This window comes from Microcaecilia unicolor, chromosome 1 (genome assembly GCF_901765095.1).
Source record: "Microcaecilia unicolor chromosome 1, aMicUni1.1, whole genome shotgun sequence".
NCBI classification, from domain to species: domain Eukaryota; kingdom Metazoa; phylum Chordata; class Amphibia; order Gymnophiona; family Siphonopidae; genus Microcaecilia; species Microcaecilia unicolor.
Window position 1 is genome coordinate 5,618,443 of NC_044031.1, and position 14,450 is coordinate 5,632,892.

The 14,450-nt window shown below is 46.9% G+C and overlaps 1 protein-coding gene and 1 pseudogene across 1 annotated transcript; one reads left to right on the forward strand and one right to left on the reverse strand.

Annotated features, from left to right (window-relative positions):
* The window catches only part of LOC115462307, a 759,864-nt pseudogene that overhangs the window by 620,701 nt on the left and 124,713 nt on the right, over window positions 1-14,450 (forward strand).
* Window positions 5,874-7,700, reverse strand: LOC115459979 (gastrula zinc finger protein XlCGF26.1-like; the record flags this gene model as incomplete). The annotated part of the gene is made up of 2 exons (XM_030189844.1): window positions 7,402-7,700; window positions 5,874-7,260 (listed from the first exon to the last, which is right to left on the reverse strand). Coding segments are annotated over exons 1-2 (1,686 nt in total), but the record flags the coding sequence as incomplete, so codon positions are not given.

Below are 14,450 nucleotides of genomic sequence, written 5' to 3' on the forward strand. Positions count from 1 at the left end.
AGGATGGACATGGATGGGAGGGCAGGGTCTAGGGAGAGAGAAGAAATTGCTGGACATGAAGGGGAGGGGAGAGAAGAGAATTGTTGGACATGGATGGAGGGGAGGGGAGGGAAGGGAAGACAGAGGAAGGAGATGCACATGGATGGAGGGGAAGGGAGAGAGAAGAAATGCTGGGCATGGATGGAGGGGAGGGAAAAGAGAGGAAGGAAATGAGATGAGGGAAAAGGAAGAGAGGAGAAAAACTGCACATGGATGGAGAAAATAGGCAGAAGCTGGATCCACTGGACAGTCAAGTCTGCAGAGGACCCAGCTTTTACTTATGGATAGAGAGGAAGAAATGAAGAAGAAAGGAGGAACGTAAAGAAATAAATGGAAAGGAAGCCCTGGAAACAGAGTTAAGAGGACAGATAGCAGCAGAATCAGATACTGGGCCAGCATGATCAGAAAAAGAAAGTCACCAGACAACAAAGGTAGAAAAAAATCATTTTATTTTCATTTTAGTGTTTGGAATATGTCCACTTTGAGAATTTACATCTGCTATCATATTTTGCAATGTATAGTAATTTGTTTCTAAGAATATTGCTGACAATTCCTGTCAGTGTGGCAAGTGGTGAGCGATCATTTTCACGGTTAAAAATCATAAAAAATTATTTGCGATCAAGTGTTTTACAAGAAAGGCTTGTAAGCCTTGCCATGATTGCTATTGAGAATGATATATGTTCACCAGTATCTTTTCCCCATGCTTTTTGAGAAATACTACATTGTTTTGACAGAGTTTGAAAACATTCACGAAATGAAGAGGCTGAAGGTGCGGGAGTAGAAAAAAGATTTAAAAATGGTTGTAATGGAAGGGAATTTGAAACACTATATGCTGTTGTCGAAGTGTTGGAGCAACCTGGTCTGAGGGGAACAAAGATGTCTTTGCCGAAAGCTGGGACTCTCCCTGTGTCTAGTGCTGAGCTGAGATCTCAACCTCATTTCCTGCCGGCCACGGAAGCACATACGAATCCAACTTCTGTTGACCAAGAGAAGTAGAGGTGGCTTCAGGGGGATAAAAGCTCACCTAACACTTACACTTAGAAGGCATGATAGACAGAGGAACAAGGTAAGCACAGAGCAGATTCTCGTGTGTCTTCTCAGCCATATTGCTCTGCCCCCCCAGCCCCCATGTAATTTTTTGACCTTTGCAGCTGCTCCTCTTTTTTTTTCACCCTTCTTCTCATTTTATCATAGTTTCTTTTTTGAAAGTTAAATGCTAACATATTGGATTTCCTGCGTGTACTTACTACAGAGCTTATATCAAATCTGATCATGTTATGATTGCTGTTATCAACCAACTCCAGCACCATTACCTCCTGAACCAGATCATGCTCCACTAAGCACTAGGTCTAGAATTGTTCCCCCGGGTGATGACTCCAAATTGATGCACATTGGGTGCTCGTAGGCGTCTATTGTCAGCAAGCACCTCTCCGTGCTGTCCGCTCTCGACCAGCACCTCTCCGTGCTGTCTGTCTTCAACCACACAATTGGGGCTAATCCACCTCCTAAGAGGAACTGCTTCTGCTCACTTGCAAAAAGTAATTATTCACAGTAGCAAATTTATCCTGCAGAGTACTTTATTACACCGCAGTACCAGTGGGAAAAACAGTATGTTCACTGTACCACAGCTGTTGGTCTCCGTGCACTTTGCTTCACTTTTCCAACACACCAAACAAACAACAGTTCAGTCTTAGAATTAGCTAAAGACTTGGGAAAACCTGTGGTTCAGTCTATTCCTCCGCTCCTCTCTGCTACTGCCTAGGAGTTAGAGGCATTTTCACCACCCTCATTTGCCAGACACCAACACTCTGACAACCTCCCACTAATGTTCAGACTGACCTCCTTCAGGTAATTAATTCCCACAGTTCCATGAAGCCAGACCGCATCTAGGCAATGTCACTTAGCGGCCCCCAAATCTCTGGCTTCTCTCTCTCTGCAGTCTCTTCCTTTTCCACTGCCCTTTGTCCTGAGCAAAAGAACTCCATTTGCTCCTCACCAACCTCTTTCCTTTCGCTTTCCTCTCCTAGTTCAATCTCCTCCCACTCCATGGAGTCTTCCTCCACCCTCTCTCCCAGGTGCTGCTCCTCCCCCTGATTATCCTCCATCTCCCAATCACCCCCTGACTCTACTACCTGCTGGGAGTTGTGGTCCTGTTTCTCTTGTTCCCTCCTTCCTTGCAAGTGTTGCTGGGCTCTGTAGTTCTCTTCCCTTTTCATCAGTCTCCTACTACCTTCTCCCCTCTGAGGGTTTTTCTTCTTTCCCCGCTTACTGTCCCTATCAGCTCTTCTCTGCCTTCCTTCTACCTCCTCCTTACACTATGCAGCTTAGTAAAAGGTCCCCCTAGTTTTAGCAGCTGTTTAAGAGGCCAGTCTGAAATACCAAAACAATATGAGAGTGCAGGAAGTCTCCTAGAATAGTCATTACTGATTTTTTTCTCGGCCATTTCAGCTTTCTAGTCGTTTCTTCCTCCACTCCTAGATATTTATATGTACCTTCCTGTGTGGATCATTCGGTGGTTTCTACTACTACTACTTATCATTTCTATAGGTTCTTGAGGTTTACCTTCTAACAGAAGCTTTTATTACACTCAGTGCATGTAAATGGCTTCACTCCTGTGTGAATTCTCTGGTGCATTATCATGTATTTCTTTGTGAAGCTGTTATGGAAAAATTTCCTATTACCAAAGAAGCTCACGGACTCTGGGTTCAAAGATCTTTATTCGAAACCTGTATACAGGGAGACCAAATGAACAAGGAAAACTCAGTCCACAGTCTGACTATACTGATTCAGTATATCCTTTAAATAGCCAATAATACTGTTATCTTTACAATCACCAGGTGTAGCTCTGCTTAACAAATAACAAGAGAAAGAGAAAAAAATAATGAGCAAAATATATAATGATTCCCTTTTTTTCCTGCCTTTTTAGATAAGGCCCCTACTTCTCAGTTAATTAAAACACTCCTAACTCCTGAGGTAATTCTGGCCTACTTTTTACTAACAAGCTTAGTTAATTAGAAGCATGACATATATATGACCTTTCTTCTGAGTGATTACTATTCTACAGTAAGGTGTGACACATTCCCACCCACCTTCTTAATGCCATCTCACCTGCTCTTATTCCTTTTATCTGTCACATTCTCAACCTCTCACTTTCCACTGCAACTGTCCCTACTGCCTTTAAACATGCTGTGGTCACACTTCTCCTTAAGAAGCCTTCACTCGACCCTACTTGTCCCTCTAATTACCGACCCATCTCCCTCCTCCCTTTTCTCTTCAAATTACTTGAGAGTGCTGTTCACCACCGCTGCCTTGATTTTCTCTCCTCACATACTATTCTTGACCCACTACAATCTGGTTTTCACCCTCTCCACTCAACCGAAACTGCGCTTACTAAAGTCTCCAATGACTAAATCCAGAGGTCTCTATTCCATCCTCATTCTTCTTGATCTTTCCGCTGCTTTTGACACTGTCGATCACAGCATACTTCTCAATACCCTGTCCTCACTTGGATTCCAGGGCTCTGTCCTTTCATGGTTCTCTTCCTACCTTTCCTTCCGCACCTTCAGTGTTCACTCTGGTGGATCCTCTTCTACTTCTATCCCTCTGCCTGTCGGCGTACCTCAGGGTTCTGTTCTTGGTCCCCTCCTCTTTTCTATCTACACTTCTTCCCTTTGTTCATTAATCTCATCCCATGGCTTTTCCTACCATCTCTATGCTGATGATTCCCAAATCTACCTTTCTACCCCTGATATCTCACCTTGCATCCAAACCAAAGTTTCAGCGTGCTTGTCTGACATTGCTGTCTGGATGTCTCAATGCCACCTGAAATTAAACATGACCAAAACCGAGCTTCTCATTTTTCCCCCCAAACCCACCTCCCCACTCCCCCCGTTTTCTATTTCTGTTGATGGCTCTCTCATTCTCCCTGTCTCCTCAGCTCGAAACCTTGGGGTCATCTTTGACTCTCTCCTTTCTGCTCATATCCAGCAGATCGCCAAGACCTGTTGTTTCTTTCTTTACAACATCCGTAAAATCCGCCCCTTTCTTTCCAAGCACTCTACCAAAACCCTCATCCACACCCTTGTCACCTCTCATTTAGACTACTGCAATCTGCTTCTTGCTGACTCCCACTTAGTCACCTCTCCCCTCTCCAATCGGTTCAAAACTCTGCTGCCCGTCTCGTCTTCCGCCAGGGTCATTTTACTCATACTACCCCTCTCCTCAAGACCCTTCACTGGCTCCCTATCCGTTTTCGCATCCTGTTCAAACTTCTTCTACTAACCTTATAAATGTACTCTCTCTGCTGCTCCCCAGTATCTCTCCACACTCGTCCTTCCCTACACCCCTTCCTGTGCACTCCGCTCCATGGATAAATTCTTCTTATCTGTTCCCTTCTCCACTACTGCCAACTCCAGACTTCGCGCCTGGAATAAACTTCCTGAGCCCCTACGTCTTGCCCCATCCTTGGCCACCTTTAAATCTAGACTGAAAGCCCACCTCTTTAACATTGCTTTTGACTGGTAACCACTTGTAACCACTTGCCTCCACCTACCCTCCTCTCCTCCTTCCTGTACACATTAATTGATTTGATTTGCTTATTTTATTTTTTGTCTATTAGATTGTAAGCTCTTTGAGCAGGGACTGTCTTTCTTCTATGTTTGTGCAGCGCTGCGTACGCTTTGTAGCGCTATAGACATGCTAAATAGTAGTAGTAGTAGTTCTATCTTTCTACAGCATGTAATTCTATAACAAATGTAAAGGAAAAGCAATATATATACATATAGAATGATCTTGATTTCCATTACAGAAGCTTTTGCCACAGTCAGTGCCCAGAAATAGTTTTCCTCCTGAATGCATTCTCTGGTGTATGGCAAGTTTTTCACTGTCATTGAAGCTCATACCACACTCACTACATATAAATGACTTCACTCTCATGTGAAAGCTATGGTGCCTTCTCAGGTTTCCCTTCTCAGTGAAGCTTTTACCACACTCAGAACATTTAAATGGCTTCACTCTTGTGTGGATTCTCTGGTGCTTTATCATGTATTTCTTCAACCTGAAGCATTTGCCACACTCAGTACTTTACTCCTCAATGGCTATTCTGGTGCATAGTGAGTGTTTCATTGTTAAAAAAAGCTCTTACCACACTCACTACATGTAAATTGCTTCACTCCTGTGTGAACTCTGTTGTGCCTTGCGAGATGTCCCTTATCAGTGAAGGTTTTACCACACTCAGAACATCTAAATGGCTTCACTCCTGCATGGATTCTCTGATGTTCTTTTAGGTTTATCTTTTGACTGAAGCTTTTATTACACTCACTGCAGATGAATGGTGTTATTCCTGTGTGGATTCTCTGGTGTATTGTGAGGTTTACCTTCTGACTGAAGCTTTTATTACACTCGGTGCAGATGAATGGTTTCATTCCTGTGTGGATTTTCTGGTGTTCTGTGAGGCCTGTTTTATGAGTGAAGCTTTTATTACACTCACTGCAGATGAATGGTTTCATTCCTGTGTGGATTCTCCAGTGTGTTCTGAGTGCTTCTTTCACAGAAAAGCTTCTACCACACTCAGTACATGCAAAAGGCTTTATTCTGGTGTTCTGTGAGGCTTACCTTCCGACTGAAGCTTTTACTACACTCACTGCGGATGAATGGTTTCACTCCTGTGTGGATTCTCTGGTGTATTGTTACGCTTATTTTGTGAGTGAAGTTTTATTACACTCAGTGCAGATGAATGGTTTCATTCCTGTGTGGATTCTCTCGTGTTCTATGAGGCTTGTTTTCCGACTGAAGCTTTTATTACACTCACTGCAGATGAATGGTTTCACTCCTGTGTGGATTCTCTGGTGTATTGTTAGGCTTATTTTGTGAGTGAAGCTTTTATTACACTCAGTGCAGATGAATGGTTTCACTCCTGTGTGGATTCTCTGGTGTATTGTGAGGTGTCCCTTCTGAGTGAAGCTTTTATTACACTCAGTGCAGATGAATGGTTTCATTCCTGTGTGGATTCTCTGGTGTATTGTGAGGCTTGTTTTGTGATTGAAGCTTTTACTACACTCAGTGCAGATGAACGGTTTCACTCCTGTGTGGATTCTCTGGTGTTTTTTGAGGTATTGCTCCCGACTGAAGCTTTTATTACATTCACTGCAGATGAACGGTTTCATTCCTGTATGGATTCTCTGGTGTTTTTTGAGGCTTGTTTTTTGACTAAAGCTTTTATTACACTCAGTGCAGATGAATGGTTTCATTCCTGTGTGGATTCTCTGGTGTTTTATGAGGCTTATTTTGTGATTGAAGCTTTTATTACACTCAGTGCAGATGAACGGTTTCACTCCTGTGTGGATTCTCTGGTGTTTTTTGAGGTATTGCTCTTGACTGAAGCTTTTATTACACTCAGTGCAGATGGTTGGTTTCATTCCTGTGTGAATTCTCTGGTGTTTTGTGAGGTGTCCCTTCTGACTGAAGCTTTTATTACACTCAGTGCAGTTAAGTGGATTCATTCCTTTGTGGATTCTCTTGTGCATTGTGAGGCTTGTTTTGTGAGTGAAGCTTTTATTACACTCAGTACAGATGAATGGTTTCACTCCTGTGTGGATTCTCTGGTGTATTGTGAGGCTTGTTTTGTGAGTGAAGCTTTTATTACACTTAGTACAGATGAATGGTTTCATTCCTGTGTGAATTCTCTGGTGTCTGGTGAGGTTTCCCTTCTGACTGAAGCTTTTATTACACTCAGTGCAGATGAATGGTTTCATTCCTGTGTGAATTCTCTGGTGATTTGTGAGGCTTGTTTTGCGAGTGAAGCTTTTATTACACTCAGTACAGTTAAGTGGTTTCATTCCTGTGTGAATTCTCTGGTGTTTTGTGAGGTGTCCCTTCTGAGTGAAGCTTTTATTACACTCAGTGCAGATGAATGGTTTCATTCCTGTGTGGATTCTCTGGTGTATTGTGAGGCTTGTTTTGTGAGTGAAGCTTTTATTACACTCAGTACATATGAATGGTTTCACTCCTTTGTGGATTCTCTGGTGTTTTGTGAGATTTCCCTTCTGACTGAAGCTTTTATTACACTCACTGCAGATGAATGGTTTCATTCCTGTGTGAATTCTCTGGTGTCTGGTGAGGTGTCCCTTCTGAGTGAAGCTTTTATTACACTCAGTGCAGATGAATGGTTTCATTCCTGTGTGAATTCTCTGGTGATTTGTGAGATTTCCCTTCCGACTGAAGCTTTTATTACACTCAGTACAGTTAAGTGGTTTCATTCCTTTGTGGATTCTCTTGTGCATTGGGAGGTTTCTTTTCCAGCAAGCACTTGTACCACTGTCAGCAGAAGTACACAAGCTATCATTTTTCTGAATTTTCTGGTACTTTGAGAGGTCTGTCTTTCTGTAAACGACTTTTTCAGATTTAGTAGTAGTCATTGATTGTTCACCAATCTGAGCTGTTTTATGATCTGTGAATGTTTCTCTATGGCTGAATTTTTTCTTACATTCAGCACTTGAAACTAGTATCTCTTCTGGGTGGAATTTTGTATTTCTTATGACATTTTCTTCCTGACTGAAGCTTTTGTCATGACTAGAACATGCAGATAATCTCTCATCAGTGTCATTTTTCTGGTATTTTGTAACGCTTCCTTTATTGATAAAGGTCTTCTCATCTACTGTCATTGTACACACTCTAGTTTCTTTATTATTGTTCTCATGTTTCTCTTTCTTCCTACTGAAATCTTTCCCACACTCAGAACCTATACAGTGTGTCTCTCTTATGCATGTTTTCTGCTGTTGCTGTAGTTCTCTCTTTTGACTGAAGGTTTTCCCACAGTCTGTACCTGTGTATGGTCTCTCTTTAGTATCGGATCTCTGATGTGATTTCAGAGTTAAATGATCATTAAGGAATATCTCACATCCATCACACAAACATTTCTGAACTCTCATCTGGTTTGTCTGTTCTTCCACTGTTTGTGTGATATTACTGGTACAATGTTTACCTCCTGTTGAAGGTTTTGTTTATTTTGATTTTTTCCCTTTTCTCCACGGTCAGAACAGGACGAAGTCTCTTCTTTCTCTCTTTCTGAGAACATCTTTTGCTCTTCAGGCTTCTCACTGAGCTTCCATTTATGTGTCTCTGCATTACTGTTCTTAGGGTCATCTTTTTCTAAATAAATAAAAACAGAGCATTGTATAGTACTGTAGGAGAACAGCAGTTTAACGAGTTCAATAAAAAATCTGTATAAATAAATTGTAAATTTTCCACCCCCTCCCTGTTGGGAATACATTTCCAAGGTAATCACTACCAGGGATGAATACAGAATATATGATTATATTCAAGTTGATATTTAAAAGCACCTTTTGGTCTTTGTACATAGATATCGTTTAGCCCTTTAACTGCTCTTTATCAGACAGGCTGCAAGATGCAAGGCTAAACCTTCAGGGTGCTTGTTCCCCAGATAAACTAATTTGGGCGTTACCTGATCCTGAAGTTCACAGGAAGAGATTCACCATTACCCAATCATACATTTGTTACAGAAGCTTAGTTATTCTAAATATGAGAAGAGACATCTGATTGCAAACTTGCCAATAATAAGTTCTATTTTACTTAAAACAAGTTCTATTCTTTACCGTCTATGTTCAGGCTAATTTAGTAAGTATATTTTTATGTTTATTTCTTATTGTGTATTTTTTCCCTCGCCAGGAGGAAAAGGCTCCTGATGTTCGGTATGCTTAAAGCTTTCGCTTATCGCTATGTCAGTTGCCGAACCAACTTCTTCATTAAAGTACCTTAAGGTCATCAGACACCCCCAAGTCCCGCCGAATAAGCAATTGTGATAAACAAAGTATAGGATACCCTAAGAATGCCAGAGTCATAGTTATTGAAGGTTTTACAGACAGGAATCGAAACAATACTCCAATGAAAACAGAAGAATCTTAGAAACAGACCCACCCCAGGTACTAATGTCATCTCGCCATCACTCATTATCAGTCACACCGGCTTCCTGTAGTGGGACTCACCCAGATTTTAAGAATAACGGGAAACCCTTACCTAGAGACATCAGGATCTCATAGTTCTCCTTCATCACCTCCCTCCAAAGCTCCTTCTGCTCCTCATCTAAATACTCCCACTCCTCCTGGGAGAAAGAGACAACCACGTCCTCAAATGTCACCCGCATCTGAAACACAAACCAGAAACACAGTCAGGGACACCGGAGGTGCTCAGAATGCATTAGATTTCAGCTCCTGCCTTTCTTTTTGGGGTTGTAACTGTGCAGAATTCCCCCCCGGCATTAACACCCAGCTCTTCTGTTCTCCAGGACTGACTCCGCCTAAGCCGTCTCCCAGTTCAGGCTTCATTACCCCATCCCCTCAGTAATCTCAGTCTCCAACTAGTATGAACCCCTCCCTAAGAAGGCTGACCCCCCCCCCCAGCAGGAAAAACACCCCCAACCCACATAGCCCCCAGCTCACACCCTCCACTGTTCTCTCAACATCCTCAGCACTCACAGCATCATAGCCATCCCCCCCCCCCACTGCATATACACTCTCCCCACAGCTCTTTTGGGCCAATGATCAGAAGCAAACGCAGGCACCAGAGGCTGCTACCACCCCATGATCAGAGCAACCGAGCGCATGAAACAACACGCTTGCAGGCTCTGAACGCAACTAGCATGCAAATGCATGCAAAACAGGGCTCGGGGGGGATGGAGATCCAGCGGGTCTCCAGCGCCCCCCCCCCCAGATGTCTCTGGTGGCCCAATGGGTCACAGGTTAATCCCCCCCACCCCCACCTGGTGATCTAACGGCCCTTCCCTATCCCCCTACCTTCAGTTGGAAGAGGGAGGTGGCCTCCTCTGGGATGCGCTGGGCTTCACACCGCGCCGATGGAAGAGGAGGGAGACCACCTTTTGACAACCCAGACTTCTCAAACAAGTGCGGGAGGATTGTCTACCCCATGATCAGAGAGAATTGTGTGCTTAAATTTGTATGAAATTATCTCTGATCAGAGGTCCAGTAAAGCCCCCTGCTCTTCCAGCACGACCCTTATCAGAGCGCTGTTTGGAACAGCATGGGGCTATTGATCATCTGCCCATTTGTGAATATTGCCAATAAATATCACCAGCTGTCTCCCTCCCTCCCTCCCATACGGAACTTCTCCTGTCCTATGGAATCCCCAAAATTCAGCCACGTTTCACCCCTGACACCCCGAGCTTTTCCTCTTTGCCCCTCCTGCAGCACCCCCTCCTCAACTTGCCCTTTTCATCTCCTCTCTCTCTCTCCTCACTCCCCAATCTCTCCCTCCACCCCTAGTATGCACCTGCCCTCTCGCTGCACCACCTAACTTGTCCTGTTCATTACCTTTCATTTCCCTTCTTCCCCAATGCTCTACACAGATGAAGAAGCAAGAAGATTGATGCCGGCTAGATCCTGCGCCTCTGTCACAACGACTTTGACTGCTGAATTTGAACCATGAGGTTCTACGGTGTCCCCCAAGGCTCAAATTCAGCAGTCAAAGCCAGTGTGGCAAAGGAACAGCACACAGACCAACATGCAAATGCTCTCCTACTTCTGTTTGTGATGAGGATTCTACCGGACCATTCCCACCCACCAATTCCCATGTGGACAATTCCCACTGTTAATATGTGTTCTAGCCAGAGGCCTATCCACTGGAATGATGGAGGGCCAAGTTACATGGCTTAAACTAGAAGAGAAGCCTTGACTAGGCCTGATAACACAAAAATGGTCTCATAGGTAAGAACCTGCAGAAACAAGATTGCATGATGAGTCTTAACAAAACCAGGTACAAATCCCTAATGGAATGTAACACCTAAAATGTAGGAATAATGGAAAAAAAAATGGATAAAAATGTGGTCCTCAAAATGGAGTTTGTTTTTCTATAAGATGGCACACAGATCATGAGATGGAAGTGAAACTGATATATTAAGATATTAGGATATTTTTGTAAAATAGAAAAACAAGATGTGTACAAGAGCGGAAATGCTGCAATGTCTTGCATTCTCCGAGGACAAGCAGGCTGCTTGTTCTCACTGATGGGTGACGTCCACGGCAGCCCCTCCAATCGGAAACTTCACTAGCAAAGTCCTTTGCTAGCCCTCGCGCGCCCGCGCGCACCGCGCATGCGCGGCCGTCTTCCCGCCCGAAAACCGGCTCGAGCCGGCCAGTCTTCTTTTGTCCGCACTCGGTACGGTCGTGTTTTCGCCGTGTCGAGCCCCGGAAAGTCGACCTCGCGCGTCCAATTTGTTTTGAACGTGTTTTTTTCCTTCGGGAAAGCTTTGTCCTAGTCGGGAAGTGCTCCGGAAACCCCCCGCCGGGTTTCGTGTAAATCCTCCCCGTACTTCCAGCTTTTTTGCCCCGGTAAGTTTTCTTTCGTCGTCGGGGTAGGCCTCTTTTCGGCCTCGGTCGAGATTTTTTCTCCCTCTAAATTTGGTGCTTCAAATTTCGCCATTTCGGCTTTTGATTTCGCCGGCGTGATTTTTCCGCCCATGACATCGAAGCCTTCCAGCGGCTTCAAGAAGTGCACCCAGTGCGCCCGGGTTATCTCGCTCACTGATCGACACTCGTCGTGTCTTCAGTGTCTGGGGGCCGAGCACCGCCCTCAGAACTGCAGTCTGTGTTCCCTGCTTCAAAGGCGGACTCAGGTAGCGAGACTAGCCCAGTGGAACGTGTTGTTCTCGGGCTCTTCGTCGGCATCGGCACCGGGATCTTCGAGTGCATCGACATCGTCAGCGTCCAGACCATCTTCCTCGGCCGCCCCTGCATCGAGTGCATCGAGGCATCGGGCCTCTGCATCGGCGCCGAGACATCGGATAGCTGCATCGACGTCGGTGGTACCAGGACCTCGTCTGCTGATGTCGTCGGACGGTGGTGCATCGGGTGGAGTGCAGGTGAGGGCTGTCCATTCCCCTGCTGGTGGCGGTGAGCCCTCGGGTGGGTCTCCTCCTACCCTGAGGGCTCCTGCGGTACAGCCCCCCCGAGATCGACCTTCTTCAGTCTCGGCCCCGAGGAAGCGACGGATGGATTCGACGTCCTCCTCGTCGGTGCCGGGGAGCTCTGGTGACATGCTTCGGAAGAAATCGAAGAAGCATCGACACCGGTCTCATCCCCGTGTCGGCACCGAGAGCTCTGGGTCGCCGAGGGATTCGGCACCCAGCAGGCATCGGCACCGAGAGGACCGCTCACCCTCTGTTTCAGGAGGTGTCGATGCGCTCCGCTCTGGACAGCCCGGAACAGCCTCCACGCCCGGAAACAGGTACTGACGTCGACGCCTGCATCGACCTCTCAGCCTTTCTCTGCAGCCGCTCTAAACGAGAGCCTCCGGGCCGTTCTCCCAGAGATTCTGGGAGAGCTGTTGCGCCCTACCCCTCCGGTACCGGCGGTGCTTGCGCCACCGGTACCGTCGAGCGTGGCGCCGGCTGGCCCATCGCCCAGGTTGAGGTCCCCGACGTCGGTACCGCGTGCGGTACCGACCGCGGCACCTCCAGGAAGGCTCCCCGACTACGTCGGCGGAGGGAGCTTCGCCGATGCGGGCGAGGGAGTCTACCTCTCGACGCCCCCATCGTGGACGGGGTTCCACGGAGTCGAGCAGGGCGAGGTTGCAGACACAGGTCCGTGAACTTGTGTCTGACACCGAGGGTGAGGCCTCGTGGGAGGAAGAGGAAGATCCCAGATATTTCTCTGACGAGGAGTCTGAGGGTCTTCCGTCTGATCCCACTCCCTCTCCTGAGAGACAGCTTTCTCCTCCCGAGAGTCTGTCTTTTGCCTCCTTTGTCCGGGAGATGTCTACGGCCATCCCCTTCCCGGTGGTTGTGGAGGACGAGCCCAGGGCTGAAATGTTTGAGCTCCTGGACTATCCTTCTCCACCTAAGGAAGCGTCCACTGTTCCCTTGCACCATGTCCTGAAGAAGACATTGCTTGCGAACTGGACCAAGCCATTAACTAATCCCCACATTCCCAAGAAGATCGAGTCCCAGTACCGGATCCATGGGGACCCAGAGCTGATGCGCACTCAGTTGCCTCATGACTCTGGAGTTGTGGATTTGGCCCTAAAGAAGGCTAAGAGTTCTAGGGAACATGCTTCGGCGCCCCCGGGCAAGGACGCTAGAACCTTAGACTCCTTTGGGAGGAAGGCCTACCATTCCTCTATGCTCGTGTCCAAGATCCAGTCTTACCAGCTCTACACGAGCATACACATGCGGAATAATGTGCGGCAGTTGGCGGGCTTGGTTGATGCTCTTCCCCCTGAGCAAGCCAAGCCTTTTCAGGAGGTGGTCAGGCAGCTGAAGGCGTGCAGAAATTCCTGGCCAGAGGAGTTTATGACACTTTTGATGTTGCGTCCAGGGCCGCTGCTCAAGGTGTGGTGATGCGCAGGCTCTCATGGCTGCGTGCCGCCGACCTGGAGAATAGAATCCAGCAGCGGATTGCGGACTCGCCTTGCCGTGCGGATAACATTTTTGGCGAAAAAGTCGAGCAGGTGGTAGAGTCTCTCCACCAGCGGGACACCGCATTCGACAAGTTCGCCCGCTGGCAGCCTTCAGCTTCTACCTCTACAGGTAGACGATTTTTCGGGGGGAAGGAAGACTGTTCCCTATACTTCTGGCAAGCGTAGGTACAATCCTCCTTCCGACAGCCTGCGGCCCAGGCTAAGCCCCAGCGCGCTCGCTCTCGTCAGCAGCGTGCGGACCTCAGCAAGGCCCCGCGGCTCCCCAGCAAAAGCAAGGGGCGAGCTTTTGACTGGCTCCAGCAGAGCATAGCCGACATCCAAGTGTCAGTGCCGGGCGACCTGCCTGTCGGAGGGAGGTTGAAAGCTTTTCACCAAAGGTGGCCTCTCATAACCTCCTGATCAGTGGGTTCTCCAAATAGTCCGGCAAGGATACACTCTCAATTTGGCTTCAAAACCTCCAAATTGTCCACCGGGAGCTCAGTCCTACAGCTTCCAGCACAAGCAGGTACTTGCAGAGGAACTCTCCGCCCTTCTCAGCGCCAATGCGGTCGAGCCCGTGCCATCGGGCAAGAAGGGCTGGGGTTCTATTCCAGGTACTTCCTTGTGGAAAAGAAACCAGGGGGGATGCGTCCCATCCTAGACCTAAGGGCCCTGAACAAATATCTCGTAAAAGAAAAGTTCAGGATGCTTTCCCTGGGCACCCTTCTCCCCATGATTCAGCAAAACGATTGGCTATGCTCTCTGGACTTGAAGGATGCCTACACACACATCCCGATACTGCCAGCTCACAGACAGTATCTGCGATTTCAGCTGGGCACACGCCACTTCCAGTACTGTGTGCTACCCTTTGGGCTCGCCTCTGCGCCCAGGGTGTTCACAAAGTGCCTAGCTGTGGTAGCAGCGGCGCTTCGCAGGCTGGGGGTGCACGTGTTCCCATATCTCGACGATGGTGGTGAAGAACACAT